Source organism: Sphaerodactylus townsendi, linkage group LG16 (genome assembly GCF_021028975.2).
Source record: "Sphaerodactylus townsendi isolate TG3544 linkage group LG16, MPM_Stown_v2.3, whole genome shotgun sequence".
NCBI lineage: Eukaryota > Metazoa > Chordata > Lepidosauria > Squamata > Sphaerodactylidae > Sphaerodactylus > Sphaerodactylus townsendi.
The window spans coordinates 16038363-16058357 of NC_059440.1; the positions used below are offsets into that span (position 1 = coordinate 16038363).

Consider the following 19995-nt stretch of genomic DNA (forward strand, 5'->3'; position numbering starts at 1 on the left):
CTTTTTCTGTACGTCATTTGAAACAAAACCTAGAGGAAGAGAGATGTGGCTGTTCTGAACCTTTTGTTTCCGGAAGGGGGAGGGCAGACAAGACAAGGAAAACCTCCAAATGCCCCAACGGAGGTGTGTTTTTGGGGAGGGTGTTGTGGGGTTTCTGAGCTGTATGGCCTCTCAGGTTCAGAGGATCTGATCCTCTGGAGATGCCAGCCACAGATGCAGGCGAAACATCAGGAGAAAATGCTACCAGAACACGACCATAGAGCTCAGAAACCCCACAACGCCCCAGTGAGTCCGGCCATGAAAGCCTTTGACAATACATTTTGTTTTTTTGCTGTACATTCTGAATGTCTGAAATTATAAATATGTGAAACAAAGAAACCTTCTCCAGGTCTGGCACCAAAACGTTTACATTGCCAATGAGCATCAAATATTGCTTCCCCAATAAAGAATGAGGACGTTGCTTCTGATTTCCCTGGTTAAATCTGGGTTGCACCCATGTACGGCTGGGCATGATACTGACTTGCGCTATAGCAAATGTTCATACTGGGTTGGCTGGTCTGGACAGGACAATCCAGTCGGAGAATAGAACTGCAGTCGCCACTGGGTTGAAGCTGCCCAGCTCTTCTACCCCCTCCTCAGGGTCTTAAGCATTGCTTGGTATGAGCGAGTCTGCAAGCACGGGGTTTGGAAGCAGAGCCTGTAAAACTGTCTTCTCCATCTCACATTCATGGATTGTGGGTGTCCGCGTCCAAAGATGCTTTGGAGTCCACACTGCATTCTGACTCTTCTCCTCGGTGAACAGCGCTTGACTGTCTTGCCTTCCCACTCTCCAGATGTCCTGCTCGGGCAGAATCTGCCTCTGCTATACATTATGCCAAGGTGCTAGTCCTCACGGTGGCCGTTTTTATTAGCGGTGTCCTTGCATCGGATATTGGTAGCAGCAGGTGATTGGGACCTCTTAAGATGGACAGCTGGCAGGTTCTTGGATCGCAAAGGCAACTCCAGGTTACCCACCCGCTTTTTCTCTCTTTGCTTTCTTTCTCTCTGATGAACATGGCAGGTGTGGCACAGCTACAGCCAAGTTACTGGCACCCTCCTGCTGGTGGAAAGGTCAACACCCAGAGATTTGCTCCCCAGACCTCCTTTGGGATGGCCACTCCGCACCCCCGGTGGCCTTTTCACTTGCTCTACTGGTTGACATTTGACCTTCTATGCAGGGGAAACCGATGTGATCTGCCATACTATAATAAGAACCCAAGTGGTGTGAACCATCTGCTGGGCAGTCCGTGTGTGGGGCTTGTGGCTCCAGGGGTCCCCTCAAAGCAAAGACGATGACCCCATCTCCAAGACCAGAGCACAGAAGAGAAGTGATGGTTTAGAAGGATAGAAAGAGGTTGCTGGGCTGCCTGACTTCCAAAATGGGCTCCTTACTGCCAATATCTGACAGGCTGCACCTGTAGAAAAGTGTGTGAGGTTGGATTGCTAGCCCTGCATGCTCTATTTGCACCTGTGCCCAAATCACGTGCTTCAGTACTGAAGGGTGGTCCATTCCAGCTACACTGAGAGATAGCATCTGCTCAGGACAGAGTCTGATTTTCCTTCCTTCCTTCCTTCCTTCCTTCCTTCCTTCCTTCCTTCCTTCCTTCCTTCCTTCCTTCCTTCCTTCCTTCCTTCCTTCCTTCCTTCCTTTTATTCCTCTTCTGCACCTTCCTTCCTTCCTTCCTTCCTTCCTTCCTTCCTTCCTTCCTTCCTTCCTTCCTTCCTTCCTTCCTTCCCTATACAACCAAACCTCAGCCCAGCAACTTGGTTGCAAGATTTCTTCCCACGAACATTTACACACAAACCCCACCTCCCTTCCAGCCCCCAAATTAATTAAACATGGGTTCCCCCAGGTGGTCCTGGAGCAAAATAAATAAATAAATAAATAACAATGAAAGTATCTTCTGTGAGCTGTCTGTTCAGGAAAGGAGGGAAAAACCCCAGAGGACCATATTTTCTTTCCTGGAGTCCAAAGTTTCACGATAAGTTTGTTCATTTGCTCTGTGGGTCTCATCCACCCGTACACGTATTCCCGCCCCCCCCAGAATCCCTCCCAAATTTCTGCCAGTACAAATTATGGGGGGGAATCACACCTCTCCCCACCTTTATCAATCTTGAGATGATCTTCACTGATATTTGCCAAGAGCTTTTGCTTACAAGGAGAGTTTTGAATCTCCCTTCACACTGTGTTCTTTTCATGGGGGCTTACTCATCTCAAGAGTTTCTCATTCCCCTGATGTAATCTCCTCTGTAGACTTCCATGATTCTGTGTTGGACCAGCTACCCTCCCTGCCCTCACTGGTGGGAGACATCCAGCCTCTCCAGAAATATGATGAGCAGGCTCCGGATGAGACAGAGAAGGGACAAAGAGACTGGCGCTGGATGGGCATTGGATCCCCAGATTTAAATTGGGCATGCCTGGGGAAGAGACTAGGTTGGGGAGAGGGCAAAGCCCAGGTTCTCCAGCAACCCAGGTGTTGGGGCTCAAAAGCCGGTGCTCTCAGAGCTGGTACAGCTGTTGTAGCTCGGGCTGCGGCTGTGGCTGTGCGTCCGGCTGCGGCTGTGGCTGTAGCTGTCATAGCTGCGGCTGCGGCTGTAGGAATAGCTGCTCAGCGAGCTGGAGGAGGATGGGCTGGGCCGGTAGTAGGGGATCGGACGCTTGCGGGCACTGAAGACAGAAAGAGAAGCTCAGTTAGGACGTGGTGGCAGCGGTGGGACTCATACTGGATTTAGATATGGGGGATTCAACTTTGGCACTGAGGATGGAAATGGGCCAGCAGGTGGCAGTAGTGGTGTGTGTGTTTGTGCTTGTCGTGTAAAATAAAACTGGCAAGGAATAGTGGGTGACATTAAGATATTCAGAGGAATGCTGGCTGACATTAAGATCTTCATCCAAACCTAAATGTGTAACTTGAATAAGATGCTGAGCTCAAAGGAGCACCGTGCCCTCAAGACTGTGCCTGTTTTGCCAGACCAAGAGAAAATGAAAGATACTGCCCTCTGGTGAATATCAGTTCTGCCACAAACACTGAGTCCACTGCATGCACTTCATATTCTTTCACATCAGTCATTTCTCTTTTGCCAGTTCTAATCTAGACCATTCAATATTCAGATGAGGAAAAAAAATATAACAAAAGGTCTGGATCAACCAGTTTGAAAAGTCGCATTTTTGGAAGTTGTGTTGCCAAATCTTAATTTGTTTTAAACTGGAATTTCAGATTGTATTGGTAAAAATCTGAGCCTTCCTACAAGTCCCAAGTCCCATCTTTTGATCAGCCAGGTTGAATTTGAACTGTTCAATTTGAATTTGTTGAATTTGAACTGGGTTTGTGCTTTACTGGAGCAAGTGAGACTATGTTCCAAAGTTAAAATCTTGCGAAATATGAATGGGCCCCATGTTCCAGTTGGGCCCCCTCTGTTCAGCCTGAGTAGACCCCTCATTTGGGTTTGCAACCCTCACAAGTCACGCTAGCCCCCTGCCCCCCACCCCCCACCCCCCCAGTGCCAAAATTGCTATCCTTCAAGCCATTAGTCCTGGATTAGCCAGCTAAAACATAAAGCATGAAAGGGTTAATAGCAATTGTGTTTTTGCTTGAGACACTGGAGAATTACAGCTGCAGGGAAAGAGAAATTAGGGGTTAGTTAGAGAGCGAGATTTGTCCTTGACTCACCCCGCCGAAATATAAACCCTTGGTGCTTCCTTGAAAAAGTTACTTCAGATACTAGATCGACTGGACATACAGTCTTAAGTATATTTACACCCTTCTAAACTCACTGGCCCTTCTAAACTCATTGGTCTGGATGGCTCAGGCTAGCCCGATTTTTTCAGGCCATGGAAACTAGAGTCAGACCTGGTTAGCATTTGGATGGAAGACCATCAAGAAAGTCCAGGGTCGCTATGCAGAGGCAGGCAACGGCTTGCCGTTTCTTTTTGTCCTTTGCCACGAAAACCCTACAGGGCTGCCGTAAACCTGCGGCAACTTGATGGCACAGTTCACCCCTTTCCACCAAACCCATTGGCTTTGGTGGAGTTGACAGGAAGGAGTCTCTTTCAAGTTGGGTGTAGACTTCTACCATCACTTTTTTCCTCCTTTCTCCCAGAATGCATAGCAAGTCCACAACAGAGACATGCGATTAGTGCGGGAGAGAACTCTGCATGGCATTACCTTCCATGTTTGCACGTGGTTTAAAATTCCATGCCCGTGGCAGTGAAGTGTGAAAGTGGGGACTTAAGAACAGAAGGGGATGAACAGAAGGGGATGCTTTCCCATTATCAGGCCACTTGTGGCTCGCAACCAGCCCGAATCTCCTCATCAGAATTTCCCTACCGGCCGTTGCCACCTCTTGCTGCAGCCACTCCAAAGACACCCTTGCCTCTTTCTCTGATCTATGTATTGCCACAGAGCCATCGTTAGTGAGACCGACAGAGACAGAGAGATGAACAAAATAAGAGCTCCACAAAGCCTCACAGGAGTGGCGGATTCAAGGAGACACAGTGGGGTCCTGATGGGAGGGAAGGTTACCATGGTAACCCAGCCCCAGCAGCTATGGCCTCCGCTTGATGTTTCTCCAGGAAGAACCTTGAGAGTGAATGGAAAAGGAGAGGTTTGCAGCATTAATGGACGGATCGCGCCCCAAATTCTCTTCATCTGAAATTTTCTCCCCACATTTTTTGGTGCATTTGGAATGACCTGGTCTCGATCCTAACGTTTACCTCGTGATTCTTCGGGGCTCCATGAAGCTGGGGGAGTCACGCCTTCTCTTTCGGATGGGGGAATAGCTTCGGGAGCGACGCCGGGCGCGGGTTGGTTCAGTGTCACTGTGCCGGGTTCGCTGCTCGTTGTCTTTCTCTCTGGATGAAAAACAAATCAAGTCTTTTAGACATATGAGTCAGTGACTTCAGGGTCTCAAACCAAGAACTGGAGGGTCTGCATCTAGATCTTTTTTCTTGGGGGGGGGGGGGCTTAGGAACAGATGCATCATTAAACACAAAAGGAAATAAGTGCGGGTGAAAGAAAGAGCTGTGGATCAGTGGTAGAGACAGCGTGGTGTAGTGGTTAAGAATGAGGGACTCTAATATGAAGAACTGGGTTTGACTCCCTCCCTATGCCTCCACATGAATTTCAGACTTTAATCTAGAGAACTGAATTTGTTTCCCCTGCACATGAAGCTGCTGGGTGACCTTGGACCAGTCACAGTTTTCTCAGAACTCTCTCAGCCCCACCTATCTCACAAGGCGTCTGTGGTGAGAGGGAGGGAAGGAGTTTGTCAGCCATTTTGGGATACCTGACAGGAGAGAAAGGTGGGATAAAAATCCAAACTCCTCCTCCTCCTCTTCTGCAACATTCGCGTGGCATGCAGAATGCCCCAGGTTAAATCACAGGTATATCCAATTAAAAAATTATTAGGTAATAGGGGATGTGAGAGTCCTCGACCTGAGAATTTGGACAGTCACTTCCAGTCTTAGAGAATATAGGCCTTTATGGTCTGATGCAGTGTAAAGCAGTTTCATATGGTCATGTGTGAAATATTAGCTGCTACACAGGAATATGCTTTACACTTAATCGGTCCATATTTATTTATTATTAATTAATTATTATTATTATTTTGCTTAACAGCGTTGTAGCCAAGAATGGCGCATGCCTTACCTGCTGCTTGTGATTTTCTTCTGTGATCCAGACCGAGTCCTGCTGCGAGCAGACCTCTTCTCCCGGGACCGAGACCGTGATTTCGAGGGTGACCGACTCGAACTCCAAGAGCTGCTGCGTGACAGACTCCTCCTTCTCCCAGAATTGTGCCTGGAGTGTTTGGTTGGGGGTGGGGAGCAGCTGTGAGGCCTACTACGATGATGCCTTTCCCTTACCCTGAAAGAGTACAAGTAGGGATGACATGAATTTCTCAACAAATCCATTAGATGGACAAATTTGCCTGGATTGACACTCATGATCAGACTGTAAACTGATCAGGGGCATGTTTGGAGTGCATTAAATACATTAGAACCTCGGTTTTCGCCGCCTTCAGATTTCACTGGATTCGGTTTTCGCTGATTCTTTCAGTAAAAATTTTACCTCGGTTTTTGTCATCTGCTTCACTTTTTATCGAATTTTGCTGGCTCACGTGAGCTAAAATTGCGGCGAAAACCAGCGACCCCCTGCTGCTCCCTTGCTTGTCAATGGGAGCCTCGGTTTTTGTCAGTTTCGGTTTTTGCTGAGGTTCCCCGGATGAATTGATGACAAAAACTGAGGTTCCATTGTAACTTGAACTACAGCTTGATATGAAGGTGCTGGTGGGTCATATAGAATCATAGTTGGAAGAGACCACAAGGGCCATCGAGTCCAACCCCCTGCCATGCAGGAACACACAATCAAAGGGTCAAACACTGGGGAATTGCCAGTTTTTATACCTCCTCAGCAAACACCCAAACACAGTGAGGTTGCAAAAGGAAGGTCTTCCTTTTCCTCCAAGCTGGACGGGGACAGAAGCAATGCATCCTGCATTCTGACCTGGTTGGGCCAAGTTAGCCTGATCTCATCAGATCTCAGAAGCTAATGGGAGACCACCGAGGAATACCAGAGAGGAAGGCAGTGGCAAACCATCTCAGACCGTCCCTTACCCTGACACCCTTCAGGGTTCCCACAAATCGGCTGTAAATTGAAGGCACTTTACACACGCATGTTGTAAAAGGAAGATGGGGAAAAGCTCATGACATGCCTTTTCCCTCCAGCTCAAGAGGAGAGCTTGGAGTGGCGAGAAGAGGAAGACAATCACCGACGCTTCCGAACACTGCTTTCTTTTCTTTTGCCAGATGCTTTGAATCCCCTACCGGAGTGGGAAACGAGGCAGAAACACTTAGGCCCCTTCCGCACGTGCAGAATAATGCACTTTCAATCCGCTTTCACAACTGTTTGCAAGTGGATTTTGCTATCCCGCACAGCTGCAAAGTGCACTAAAAGTGGATTGAAAGTGCATTATTCTGCACGTGCGAAAGGGGCAGAGCACAATCATGGGGACAAACCAAGCAGGAGCAGCGGCAAGAAGGAACGGCAAAATAACAAGGCCCGTGAAGACACCACGCACAAACAACAGGGGCACATTTGAACACCCGCCTTGACGCTTACGTTTTCAGGTGCACCCCGTGGTTCTTCTCTGCCCCGCCTGCCGTGTGGTATGGGTGCGAGCTGGTGGACCCCTCTGAGTCGCTGCTGTAGCCTGTTTGGCTGACAGAATGCGGGGAGTCCTTGGGACCAAAGCCCTTGGCCCTGCCTCGCCCTTTGTGCTTATGCACCGAAGCAGATCTCGATCGGCGCCTGCGAACGTGCTTCTCGCCTCCGGAGCACCTCCCTGGCGATGTGGACTGCCGTGGGGTCTTGGGACCATGTTTGCTCCCCCTGCCAACTTTGACATGAGGGGATGGTGCCTCGGCACCCTTGACGTGCACCCTGGACGAAGGTGACGCAGAATCCAGCCTCTGGGGGAAAGAAAGACAGAAAAGGGGGAAGAGAAGGAAGGGGGGAAAGAAAGAAGAGGTTTTTTCCCTTTAATACAGAGAACTCCCTCCCTGCAAGAGAGGAAGCTGCAATTCACAACGGCAATGCACAATGATTCAATAAGGCAGGCTACACAGAAACTACTCTGCACCTTGCTTCCCTGTTCAACCTCTCGTTCTTACACAACGCAGCTCATGCAAATCTTTGGCATGCAAAACAGAAAAGGAAAACAAAATAAAAAGCAAAATGAAACAGGGGAGGAGAGTTCAAAAATAGCACCTTGGGGGAAAAAAATTGGAGGCTATGGTTTAAATCCCAACTGATATTGGGGAGAAAAACAGAAAGAGAAAGGGGAAGGGAGATATTGGTGAAGGGGGCAATATTATGGGATGGACCCAAAGCAGGGCATGTGGGGTTAGGTCAAGAGGATCTCCTTTTTTTGGTTAGCCAGTCAAGGAGGCAAAGAAAGGAGAGAGTTATGGGTAAAGGTGGTGTGGATTATGGTAGGGAGGGAAAGGGTCGGGGGAATTGAATTGGAAAGCAAAAGAAAACTCCACAAATGTCATCATTACTGAAACCAAAGAAAAGGGGAAAAAAAAGTTTCTGAACTCTTTCTTGGGTTTCGAACTTCTTAGCTGTGTGCAGAGTCTCCATCAATGCTCTAATCTCTTTCTCTTTTTTTTCAATTCATCTTATATTCTGTTTTGTTAAATTTCCACTTTTTTTTAAGTCCCTCTTGGTTAACATCCACTTACCAAGAAAGTGGCATTTCCTCCTTTAGTAGGTAAGGTATGAAGAGAAGGGAAAAGCGGGCAATATAAGTGCATCATTAGATTGACAAAAATGCAAGAGAGAGAGAAAGAGAGAGAGAGAGGAGAGAGAGAGAGAGAAAGAGAGAGGAGAGAGAAATAAAATAAAAAAACCAAAACCACCCTTTTCTCCTACGGCCTACCAATAAGCAACCAGGTTCGCGGGAGGGCCGTCCCTCGGCCTTCCCTTGCCAAGGAGAGTTAGTGACTCGGAATACCTTTGGATTGCTCAAAAATCCACCTCTAAGCCCTGGTTTTACCCCCGCCAGAATTGCAATCACTTGGAAGAATTTTACAGTGCACATGTCAGCCAGCAAACGAGAAGATTTACAGGCTGAAGGACCCCAATGGAGCCAACCAACCAACCATTCATTATTATTGTCATAATTTTTGCTGGTCTGACCAATACAGCTCTGTTTTCATCCAGAATCAGGGACTGAAAAATTAGATTTGCAAGGATTCATCTACTGACTGATCACATTAGGTTCCCTCTACAGTTGTCTGGCACTGCTTCGCCCCCGCCCGTCTTGTAGATTTCATCTGATTGCCAATATGAACCCAAGCAATTCCTTTGTATGCCAACCCGCTGAGACCTGTTTGTCTTGGGTTTGTTCTCTGTCACCCCAGGAAGGGCTACTATTTTTTCAAATGTTGGTCACCCCCTAGGAATAAACTGGAGGGTCAAGTAATATTATTATTGCTCCCTGCCCCTTTTTCAGTTCCCATATGGGAAACGTCGCAGAATATGCTGAATGGAAGAAAAAGCCCCACAGCTGATTAGCCTAACATAGAATTTTTGGTACAATGAGAAAAATGGTTGACAGAAATCCTGTTCTGCCTCAGATTCGAAGTGCCTTACCAGGAAGGGATTTCTGAGGTTCTTAGAGTTCACAAGAGATTTTTGAAAATATATCCATGCTACAAACGTGTAACCATCTTACAATAGTATAACTGTCCATTCTACACAACACAAATACAGTGTTTTCAGGCAGAAAATAAAACATTTCCCTCATGGAGTTCCGCAACGTTTTCAGCCCGAAACATTTTATTTCCAGTCTGAAAACAGTTTCTATAATCCCCTGAGAAGAAAAGAATGGCTGTTAAGCCTATTTCAGTCTGCAGTATGGATTCCCCAACAAGGCATCTGGGACCAGGCTTCCTAGTTGAGTACTATGGTCTGGGAATTATCCCAAGCAGAGTTGCCATCTGTCAGTCTGGAGTTTCTACATACGACATATGAAGAAAGTTTTGAAGCAGCAAGGAAAGGTCGAACAACTGCAACCCTTGATCTTTTCCCCCTTTTGACTCCCTTTTCCTAGGCTCATTCCGCACATGCAGAATAATGCACTTTCAAACTGCTTTCAGTGCTCTTTGAAGCTGTACGGAATAGCAAAATCCACTTGCAAACAGTTGTGAAAGTGGTTTGAAAATGCATTATTTTGCGTATGCGGAAGGGGCCCTAGCCTTTTTCCTTTGCTTGTTGTGGGATGAAACCAAATGACCTCCGTGGTATAGCCAGGCAAGGAAAATGGACAAAGGAAGTACATTGTCAACTCTCTGGAGGCATGACAGGATAGAATATGACAGAATGCAGACTGTATTATTTATGTACAAGCTAGATTCATTAGGATATGGCTTGCTGCTTCAACAGACCCAGAGAAAGAGAAAGGGTCGAATTAAAAGGGAAGGAATATGACACAAATATGCTCTTGGATTTCCATCCAATCACCATATCTGTTTCTGAAGCCAACCTGAACCCTCCCACTTTCCCTTAATCCCTACTATCCACTTTCTTATCACAGTGGACATCTTGGAGAGACATAATGAGAAAACAAGCAGTGTTAAAATGACTGCCGTGTGTAAACAAAATTGGATTCAGTAGCCATTGGATTCAGTAGCCATTTTGGCACCTGAAAACATCTGTGTCCAAGGTGGCAGGCTGAGGGGATGCTGGCAACAGGAGCAGATATTTAAGTCAGTGGGTATGGACATGATACGGCCTCCTGTGTACTTTGTTATCTAATTACTTGGGTACAAATTGACCTAGATACAGATTTCAATATTCACATTCTCTTAATGAGCAATTAAACTGGGCTGTACAGACTGCAGGTGGGAATATAATCAAAAAGCTCTTAAAACTGTTACACTTAGAAAGTGTATGTGTCAGGGAGAAGAGTCCTAATTAGGTTATTTGACATATATTTTATTGTATTTGTTTATACGTATTTTTAGTCTGCCTTATACCTGAAGGTCTCAGGGCAGGTTAAAACACATGATAAAAATCATAAAATATCAATAAACCTAAAAACAACTCCAATATATATAACACTGCAACAATAAAACTTATTTAAAATTTATAAAACCTATTACAACCTACCAAAATTCACAAAACTTATTAAAATGGGTGCTGTGTGGTTTCCGGGCTGTATGGCCGTGTTCTAGCAGCATTCTCTCCTGACGTTTCGCCTGCATCTGTGGCTGGCATCTTCAGAGGATGCAGGCGAAACGTCAGGAGAGAATGCTGCTAGAACATTACATACAGCCCGAAACCAATAATAGCACCCAAGCAGAGGCGAAGCGTCGGAGGAGAATGCTGCTAAATTTAACCATACAACCGAAATTACAACCTGGCTATTCCGGCCGTGAAAGCCTTCGACAATACTTATTAAAATGAATAAAAGCCCATTTAAAAATTCATAAAACCTACTTAAAAATTCATATTACCAGAAAGGGAGAAACTATCTTTTCAGCCAAAGGCCAGGGAAAATAGGTGACTCTTTACTGGTTTTCCAAATGCACATAAAGAAGATGCTTGATGCACCTGGGGGCGGGGCTGGGGGAGATCATTCAACAGTCTCAGAGCCACCACTAAAAAAGCCCTACCTTGGATCTCAAGTCTAAGATGGTACAGTCCAGATACAGTCCACTCAGTTTACCAACTCACCAGATAGTTTTTGAGGAATAAGAGTCAACATTTTCCTTCAAACGAGTCTATTTTGTCTGGCTTTTTGAAGGTTTAATATTTTGCTACTGAAATTACACATCCTTATGTTACATCTACAGGGCACTATGATCAACAGTGCAGAGAAGGGCAATGAGGATGATTGAGGGACTGGAGCACCTTCCTTATGAGGAGAGGCTGCAGAGTTTGGGACTCTTTAGTTTGGAGAGGAGACGACTGAGGGGGGATATGATTGAAGTCTATAAAATTATGCATGCGGTAGAAAATGTTGGCAGAAAGAAATTTTTTCTCTCTTTCTCACAATACTAGAACCAGGGGGCATTCGTTGAAAATGCTGGGGGGAAGAATTAGGACTAATAAAAGGAAACACTTCTTCACGCAATGTGTGATTGGTGTTTGGAATATGCTGCCACAGGAGGTGGTGATGGCCACTCACCTGGATAGCTTTAAAAGGGGCTTGGACAGATTTATGGAGGAGAAGTCAATCTATGGCTACCAATCTTGATCCTCTTTGATCTGAGATTGCAAATGCCTTAGCAGACCAGGTGCTCGGGAGCAACAGCCGCAGAAGGCCCTTGCTTTCACCTCCTGCATGTGAGCTCCCAAAGGCACCTGGTGGGCCACTGCGAGTAGCAGAGAGCTGGACTAGATGGACTCTGGTCTGATCCAGCTGGCTTGTTCTCATGTTCTTATGTTCTTATGTATTTTATTTCTGTCATGTATCTGAGGCACATCTCCTGTCTTTCATTCCTGTCAGCGGCTTATAAATCTAAAACCCACTAGAAGAATTTTGATTAAAAAAATCAACATCGCTAAAATCCCTGAACTTTCAGTATACCAGATAAGGAATGTTTTGGAGATCTGGCCTAGAAATATTGCAAGCGAAAATTTTGCAAGCAGAAATTTGCAAGCAAATTCACATAAGGAGAACTTGTTTAAGACACCCACCTCCCCAAATTTGTTTTAGGTTTCCTTGGGATTTCAACTATATTTGTGAAATATTTTGGTCTACCTGCTTTATGGTCTGTCTCCAAAGCCACACTGTAGCTGCCACCACCCTTGATCAAATTGTCTCCCTTTTTATCTCTGACCTTCACCCTAAAGTTTTCTCAACGTTCCACCATCAGTATGAATTCTTACACAGTGACAAAATGTAGGCAAAATCAACTCACACTGCAGAAATTACACAAGCTTTCGTAATTATCCTAATCCGCGTTTCACCTCAGGTCATTGGAATTCCAAGTAGGACTGCCTTTGGGTGTTTCCAGTAGTGGGATAAAAAAAATGTAATAACAGGTTCCGATGGTGGTGGGATTCAAACAGTGGCGCTGCCGCACACACGCACCTCCAGTCCCTATTGGGCAGAGCGGTTGCTTTAGTAACCCCTTCTCGGCACTCAGAAAAAATTAGTAACCACTTCTGGTTGGATCCCACCTCTGGGTGTTCCCATTCCACATATATATCCAAAGAACCCTCATCAATATTTTTCTGGTATATCCAGGTATCCAGAGTGGTGTTTGGGATTCGGAAAAGTGGCACTGAACGTTTTGGGAAATGTTCGCAAATATTTGTCGGCATTTTCAGGGCGACCAGTTTTGTTCCAGGTGCACCTCTCTAATTCCAAGTTAGCTGATCTTGTTTTTGAAGTGGTATTGATGACTTTGGAAATCCTCCATTGTTCTATTTGTTTAAAATGTTCTGACCATGGTGATGAGCATTATTGTTCCACTATACGCATGCACTTGGGACTTTTCATTCACTTGCATCTCTCCTGCCCCTATGCTAGGCCCCTTCTGCAGCATAGAATTATGCCTGTGTTGCTTAAGAGCACAGGTACCCAAGCTCAAAACAAACAGCAGTTAGTATAGTCTCTTTCATCAGCTGTCTCCTGTTTGAGATATTGGTGCCTTCTTTTTTTTTGCTTCCTGGGGGAATCTGCTTGCCTAATTCCTATTTTACCAAATATGCATATCACTTTCAACCCCCCACATTAGCTATCAGCAATTGTACATCTTCCAGCATTTTACAGGTGGAAACAGGGATTCCTTTTTTTTTTGGTATGTCCTATTCTCATGCCAAAGATCACTTTGTGGCCTCTTCTCAGTTAAAAATTTACCACCCACTGTATCAATTCTTCTCATTAAAAAAAGAAAAGCTTAATTATTCCCAGAACGTTAACTATCACAATGCACTGACAGTGTGATGCATAGCAGGCGGTACACTACAATTTGCATTCATGTTTATGCACACATACTTAAATGCACACATGTACACTTGGACAATTCTTTCTCCCCTCCCTTGCCATTTGGAAATTTAATTTCTAGAGGCATGGGGGAGAAGGTGGACCCCCCCAAATGGCAATTCTAGGTCATGTATGTAACAAATCTTTTAGAAGGCACTGTCTCCTGCCAATCTCCCGCTATGATAGAATTTTCTCAGATCACATGGAACAGAGCAACCATCACTGGTAAAAAGGGATAATTGGAACTGGAGAGCTAGTGATGGACTGGGATAGCTCTAGGAGCCTGGGCAAGAAACAAGAGCATTACTGCCTTCTCTGGCCTCCTCAGTTTTTCTTTCTCTCCCATAAACCCAACTAAGTACACATAACTTGAATTCTCATTAATGGCACAATGAAATCTGGACTGATTAGACCTCAAGTTGGATCGCCAACTCAGACTTGGAAATTCCTGAAAATTTGTGTGTGTGTGTGTGTGGGGGGGATTTGGGGAAGGTGGAATTTGGTAGAGCTGGGTGGGGATGTATAGCCCACCCTCCAAAGTGGCCATTTCCTTCTGGAGATATAGTCTCCCAAGCCTGGAGAGCAGTGGAATTCTGGGAGAACTCTAGGCTCTACCTGGAAGTTGACAATCCTAACCTCAAGATTGCCTTCAAACGCCAAGCACTGCAAAACAGACGTATTGGCCTGTTGCCTTCTGAATTATGGGCAGCCATGGTTTGGTCAACTGACACTGATAAACGGCAGGATCAAGTCCAGCTGCGCAGTTGGTGACCCATCAGCAACAGCGCAAGAGGGTTCTAGCTAGGCATAGTGAGTAGCCCAATTGACCCATCCAAAGCATTCCCGACTACATCTGAAGAGAGTTAGCAAGCCTTCCAGAGTATGCATATACCTACCGGCGAGACACCCTAGGGAGGCTTCAGCATGAATAAAAAACAAAAGGAAATCAGTATCTTGGTCTACATCATTCACATTTCCACCACCAACACTACCCTGCAGCATTATCATCGTGGGGTTGAGAACCGGACCCTTTAGGTAGGGGGAAGGTGACAAGGGCCCGATTCATTCCAGAAGGGCCACGGGGTGCAAAGAGAATTGAACTTGGTGTCTTCCACATGCAAAGCATGCACTATACCCTTGTCTAGTAATGCTTCTCTTGAGAAAACACGACTCGTGGATTTTGTTGATACTCTTGGTCAAAGGTCAAAGCGCTTTACATGACAGTGCTATTTATAATCAGTGGAGTAAACTGGATTCATTACCTGGTTATTGGGATGGATGCTTGATAAATTATCAGTATTCCCCATAGATTCCTACGGAAGGGGCTCCATCATGACTTCCCTTAGCTCTATGGGGGTCTTCCTTTGCCCACCCTCTACTTTTGGGAGGCCACATTCCAACCCACGGGTTTCCTGAACAGCCATTTGGAGAGATCGTCCATTTTGTCCTTTGTCAGCATTTCAGGGTCACGCATTTTTATCCGTCTACACAGAATGTCACGTGAGGTGGCTGTGCAGCAGTACCCAGAATCTTGACAAAGTGCATCATGGGAGATGCCGTTTCCATAGTGCCCAGTGACCTCAGACATATTGTAAATAGGCGGATTCGCTCAAGGTTCCTGCCACTTCCATGTGCGAAAGGGACCTTTTTGACATGTGACCTCCACCTCTTCTGTGTTTCCTCTGACCAAATGCTGGAGTTCTGAATTAACCTGGTCTGGTTTTCAAAGAGGAACCGAAGCACTTCATCATTCTGTGTGTTCTTTTTCCAAATTCTGAACAGAGCCCCAGCAATAACATTTGCAGATTGATGATACGGGAGGAGGGGAAGAGATGCTAATGATCTGCAGGAACTGAGCAAACTGGGGGCAAACTTATCTACCCCCACCCCAGGAGGCTGATAAGATGGAGGGCTTCGGGTTGGCAGGATGCTTTGATGTGCTTGCTTGTTTTATAGCCATTCTCTTATGGCACACAAGTTGGAAAATCTGTTTGATCCTCTTTTCATTTCCCTTAGAGTATACTCAGTGGTTTGCCTGGGTAACATCCCGTATGTTAGCCACAAATATCTTACCGGCTGTGAAGCAGACTAGTGATTTGATTTGTGAATCTAATAAAGGTGGTATTCTGTACATGCTTACTTAGGAGTAAGTCCCACTGAGTACAGTGGGATTTGCTTCTGAGTAGGCATGCTTAGAATGGTCCTGCAAACCTCTCTTGAGTTCCCTGGAAATTCATTGGAAACTTTGGCTTAAACATTGGAGTTCCACAGCGCGTATTTTTTTTCATGCCCCCTGCAGGTCTTTTGACCACCAAATCCACACAGAACCGAAGAGGGAGTTTTTTTTTTTTAAGATAGCAAATTATCCCTTCATTGAATTATTCTATGACAGTGATGATTAAGCGGGCCCGTCTGTCATCTGGCTACGTTTAAAATAATAATAATCATAATAAAACCACACAGAGGAAATCAAATTAGCGGGACATACTTGTACCATTTATGGAAACATAACATTTAAAAAAAAACCGAGGAGCTGAAAACACACAGAAATGCATTCTAACAACAGAACGAGGAAAAAATGGAAAGGGAAAAAAATCAATTTACATGAGGGGAAAAGAAAAGAAAGAGAAAAGCATGACTTTGTAGCTAACTGTAAAAAAAAAATTACAATAAAAATTTTACAGAGCCACCAAAAAGAGACAAGCGTAAAGAAGGAGAGAGAGAGAGAGAAAGAGCTAGAGAGAGAGAGAGAGAGGGAGAGAGAAGTAGAAAGATAGAAAAAAATAACATTTAATCAAACTACTGTGCTTTTCAACAGGCTGATCTGCAGAAGTGAACGTGCGGAGCGAGACAAATACCTACCTTTGGATTGGTCAGGAATGCAATAATAAAAAAAGAAAACATTTGGAGGGCAGAATGGGAAAAAGACAATGATTCTTTAGTAATGTGCTTCAGACCCCTTTGCTAATAAAACTTTTCTTTGTTGTTGAATTTTTTTTCCCCTTTCAATTCAGTTTTGCCTTGATCCGCTGAGGCAAATCATTTTTTTTTTAATCTTTTAAAACCAGTTGCCTAAATAGCAGCAGCCCTTGGAAAATCAAACAGAAGAATTACAAAAAAAAGAAAAGAAAAAAGATTCTATGTTACACTTAAAATTTTAAAAGGAAAAAAGAAAGTCCCAGAGAGCATGCAAGAAAAGCAGCAGATGAAGGCAGAAAATGTCAAGATTTGGGATTCAGTTTGTGTTGGGGGTAGACTTCAGGGGGTGGCCCCATTGAAAAGGGAGAAATTGTAAATTGTGCACATGAAAGAGAGAGAGAGAGAGAAAGAGAAAGAGAAGGTCAGAGAAGAAGAGTCAGAAAAAGAAAGGAAGAGCAGTAAAGGAAGCCAATTGGCATGAAAAGATGAAATGAAAACTGAGATGGTTCATTTAAAAGGGAAGTCAAGTTTTTCTGAGAGACACAACCACGATCATTCAATTTTTTAGCAAAAGGGGGGAAAAGCCCAGCCTGATTTAACTTTGTGCCAAGAAGGATAGGTGACGAAACTCTGAAAGAATGAAACTCAGCTCTGAAAGGAAACAAAACCCCACCCCTGCTATTTTCACACATTGGGGCAATAATATCAGGTGTACATGGAGCACAGGGGGAAATGCAACCTTGATATAACTGAATCAAAGACAAGTGAAACACAGAGTGAAATCCTGGAACAGAACGTGATGAGGTTATGAGTCAACTCAAGTGTGTTTTCTGTGTCAGATCAGCACGCAGTGGTGGTGAACCTTTGGCACTCCAGATGTTATGGACTACAATCCCCATCAGCCCCTGCCAGCACGACCAATTGGCCATGCCTACAGGGGCTGATGGGACGTAGTCCATAACATCTGAAGTGCCAAAGGTTCACCACCACGGGATCAGGGTTTATCTGAAGTCAGAAACTAGAAGTCTCTTTCTAAGACCAGTGACTTTTATGTAAATAAAAGGGTTTAACTCAAATTAGGGCAATCCTGCAATTTCCTCCCATTTTTGAGACTGAAGGAACAGGAAAATAAAGTCAAAGGCTTTCATGGCCGGATTCAACTGGTTGTTGGGGGTTTTCCGGGCTGTATGGACGTGGTCTGGTAGATCTTGTTCCTAACAGACTTCTCTCTGTGATACACCTCTGAAGATGCCAGCCACAGATGCAGGTGAAATGTTAGGAACAAGATCTACCAGACTGTGGCCACACAGCCCAGAAAACCCACAACAACCAGGAAAATAAAGCCTTATCCTTTTTTAAAAAAATCAGAAGTGTAATAAGCAAATGCAAAACACAACTGATTCTAGCCTGTGCGAATCACAGCCTAGAAGCTAAATAGGATTGGCCACAGTTAGTAGCTGGATGGGAGACCATAAAGGAAGAACGGGGTTGCTACAGAGGGAGGCAATGGCAAACCACCTATGCTCAAATCTTTCTATGAAATCCGCACAAGAGGTCGCAATAAATTGGTTGCAACTTGATGGCTCTTAATTATACTGAAATAAGGGGAAGTTTTGTGTAGTGGTTAGTGTGTTGGACTAGGTCTGTGAAAAGTGGGGCTCAAACCTCAAACCTTTCTCTGATCTACCTCACAGGGCTGATGTGTGCATAAAATGGAGGCATGTAACATATCCATCAAGGCTAGAAGACATTCCAACAAGTAGCCATTGTTAGCCTGACCCTCCATGAATTTGTTCCTCTTTTAAAGCTTTCAGAGTTGACAGCCATCATCACACTCTGTGGCAGGAACTTCTACCATTTAGCTATGCGCTGGGTGATGAAGTACTTCCTTTTTTCTGCCTTGAATCTCTCACCCTTCAGCTCCAGCAGACAGCCTTAGGATCTGGTATTACAAGAGTGGCAGAAAAGTTTCTCCCTGTCCACTCTATCCACATCGTGGCTAATTTTATAGAACTCTATTATCAGGAGATGGAAATGTGAATCTCTCCCTGGAAGGAAGGTAAATATGTGATAAATAGGTAGGAATCTGCTAATTTTTTTAAAAAAAATAAAGTTTGCCCAGGTGTCTTCCCTTTTAAATTTGAGGTTGAAACGAAGGGATGGGTTAACAGCTGTCAAGAGAGATGTCTGTGCACTGATTATAACTGGCCAGAGGAATTCCACAGTAACGCACGCACACACACAAAACAGAACAAAAAGGAAGAAATGAAAAGAGAGAGAGAAATATTCTAAATCCACATGACAAGAATAGAAGGAAAAATAAAGAGGGGGGGGGAGAGTTTGCATTTCTGTACATTATAAAAAGGGGACACATCCGAAAGAATGACGGAGGAACAGAAAAGGCACATCCCGTTTCACCTTCCCGCCCTCCCCTTTCCCTGCTTCTGCCGAGCAAATAAATGGAATTTTATATTACCGCTTTTCAAACGGGAGGCTAAAGAAAAACACAGATTGGAATTAAAAATTAAAAAAAAGAGAATCTCTCGGAGATGATTAGAAGCCGTGCTTGTTAACAAAAGGAAGTGTGAAGTTTGTTCGGTGTTGTCTCGGGACATGCAGAAGAAGAAGGGGTTTGTGTCTCTCATCCCTGGGACCATCAAAAGACATTCTGTCTAAACCAGCATTTCCTCCAAATTCTGAGCGCCGAGGCACACTTCCACCACCACTCCCGAATTGAAACGGATAGCATCGTCTGTAACCACCTAAAAATGGCTGAGCTATACAGTGCATAAGAATTGTCCTCCGTCAGAGGAGCCCACCCCCTCTTTTTCAGGATAACTTCTTCACCTGTGTGTCTTTTGACTAACAGAAAAGAGGTCCAAATTGGTGATTCATGCAGAGTTGCAGTGGGTAGCCTCCTCCATAGATGGGCAGCTCTACTGCATCCTTGTCTTTGGAGTGAGTGAAGGATTGAAGCACAGCTGACACAAAGATATCGGCAAAATTGGAAGGAAGCAAGGCCAGGGCAGTAAATCATTCAGAGACACAGCAACACCCTCTGCACGTAAGTCCTTTGGGATCACAGGGAATGCTCACTGCTGAAAGAAATTTATTTCTTGCAATGCCCCAGCAGCCCTGTCTTGCCACACAGATGGGGAATCACTGGTTTTATTTACCAAATGCCACCTTTTTAACCTGGGGGGTATGCCACAAGAAGCAAAGACAGGTAATGAGATAAACAGAAGAAAAATGGCATGGGTTTGTGATGTGAAAAAGAGAGGGGGTGGGATTAAGATAACAATCAACATAGGTATGTAGTTTTAAACAAGGTGAAAAAAAGGCCTGAACTAAGAAGAGAAGCTGAGAGAAATGGGGGGGGGGGGAATTGAATTTCTGTGTTGGAATGTTCCGACCTTCAAGACACTGAGAAATATGGAGGCAACTGGAGGACAGGGAGAATACAAAAGTGTCCAAACGAAATATTCACAGCTCAGTGTTTCTAAGCAAAGTGTATCTAGTGCAAGTGGAATATCTGGT

At 44.8% G+C, this 19995-nt stretch overlaps 1 protein-coding gene across 1 annotated transcript in view; it reads right to left on the reverse strand.

The window, feature by feature from the left end:
• Positions 1-389: 389 nt before the first annotated feature.
• SRRM3 (serine/arginine repetitive matrix 3) overlaps positions 390-19995 on the reverse strand; it is a 112122-nt gene continuing 92516 nt past the window's right edge. The window contains exons 13-16 of the mRNA XM_048518826.1: positions 7158-7507; positions 5688-5903; positions 4754-4891; positions 390-2707 (exon numbers count right to left, since the gene is read on the reverse strand). Coding sequence (XP_048374783.1) covers positions 2524-2707; positions 4754-4891; positions 5688-5903; positions 7158-7507 — 888 coding nt within the window. The 3' untranslated portion in view covers positions 390-2523. The remainder of the gene's footprint in view (positions 2708-4753; positions 4892-5687; positions 5904-7157; positions 7508-19995) is intronic.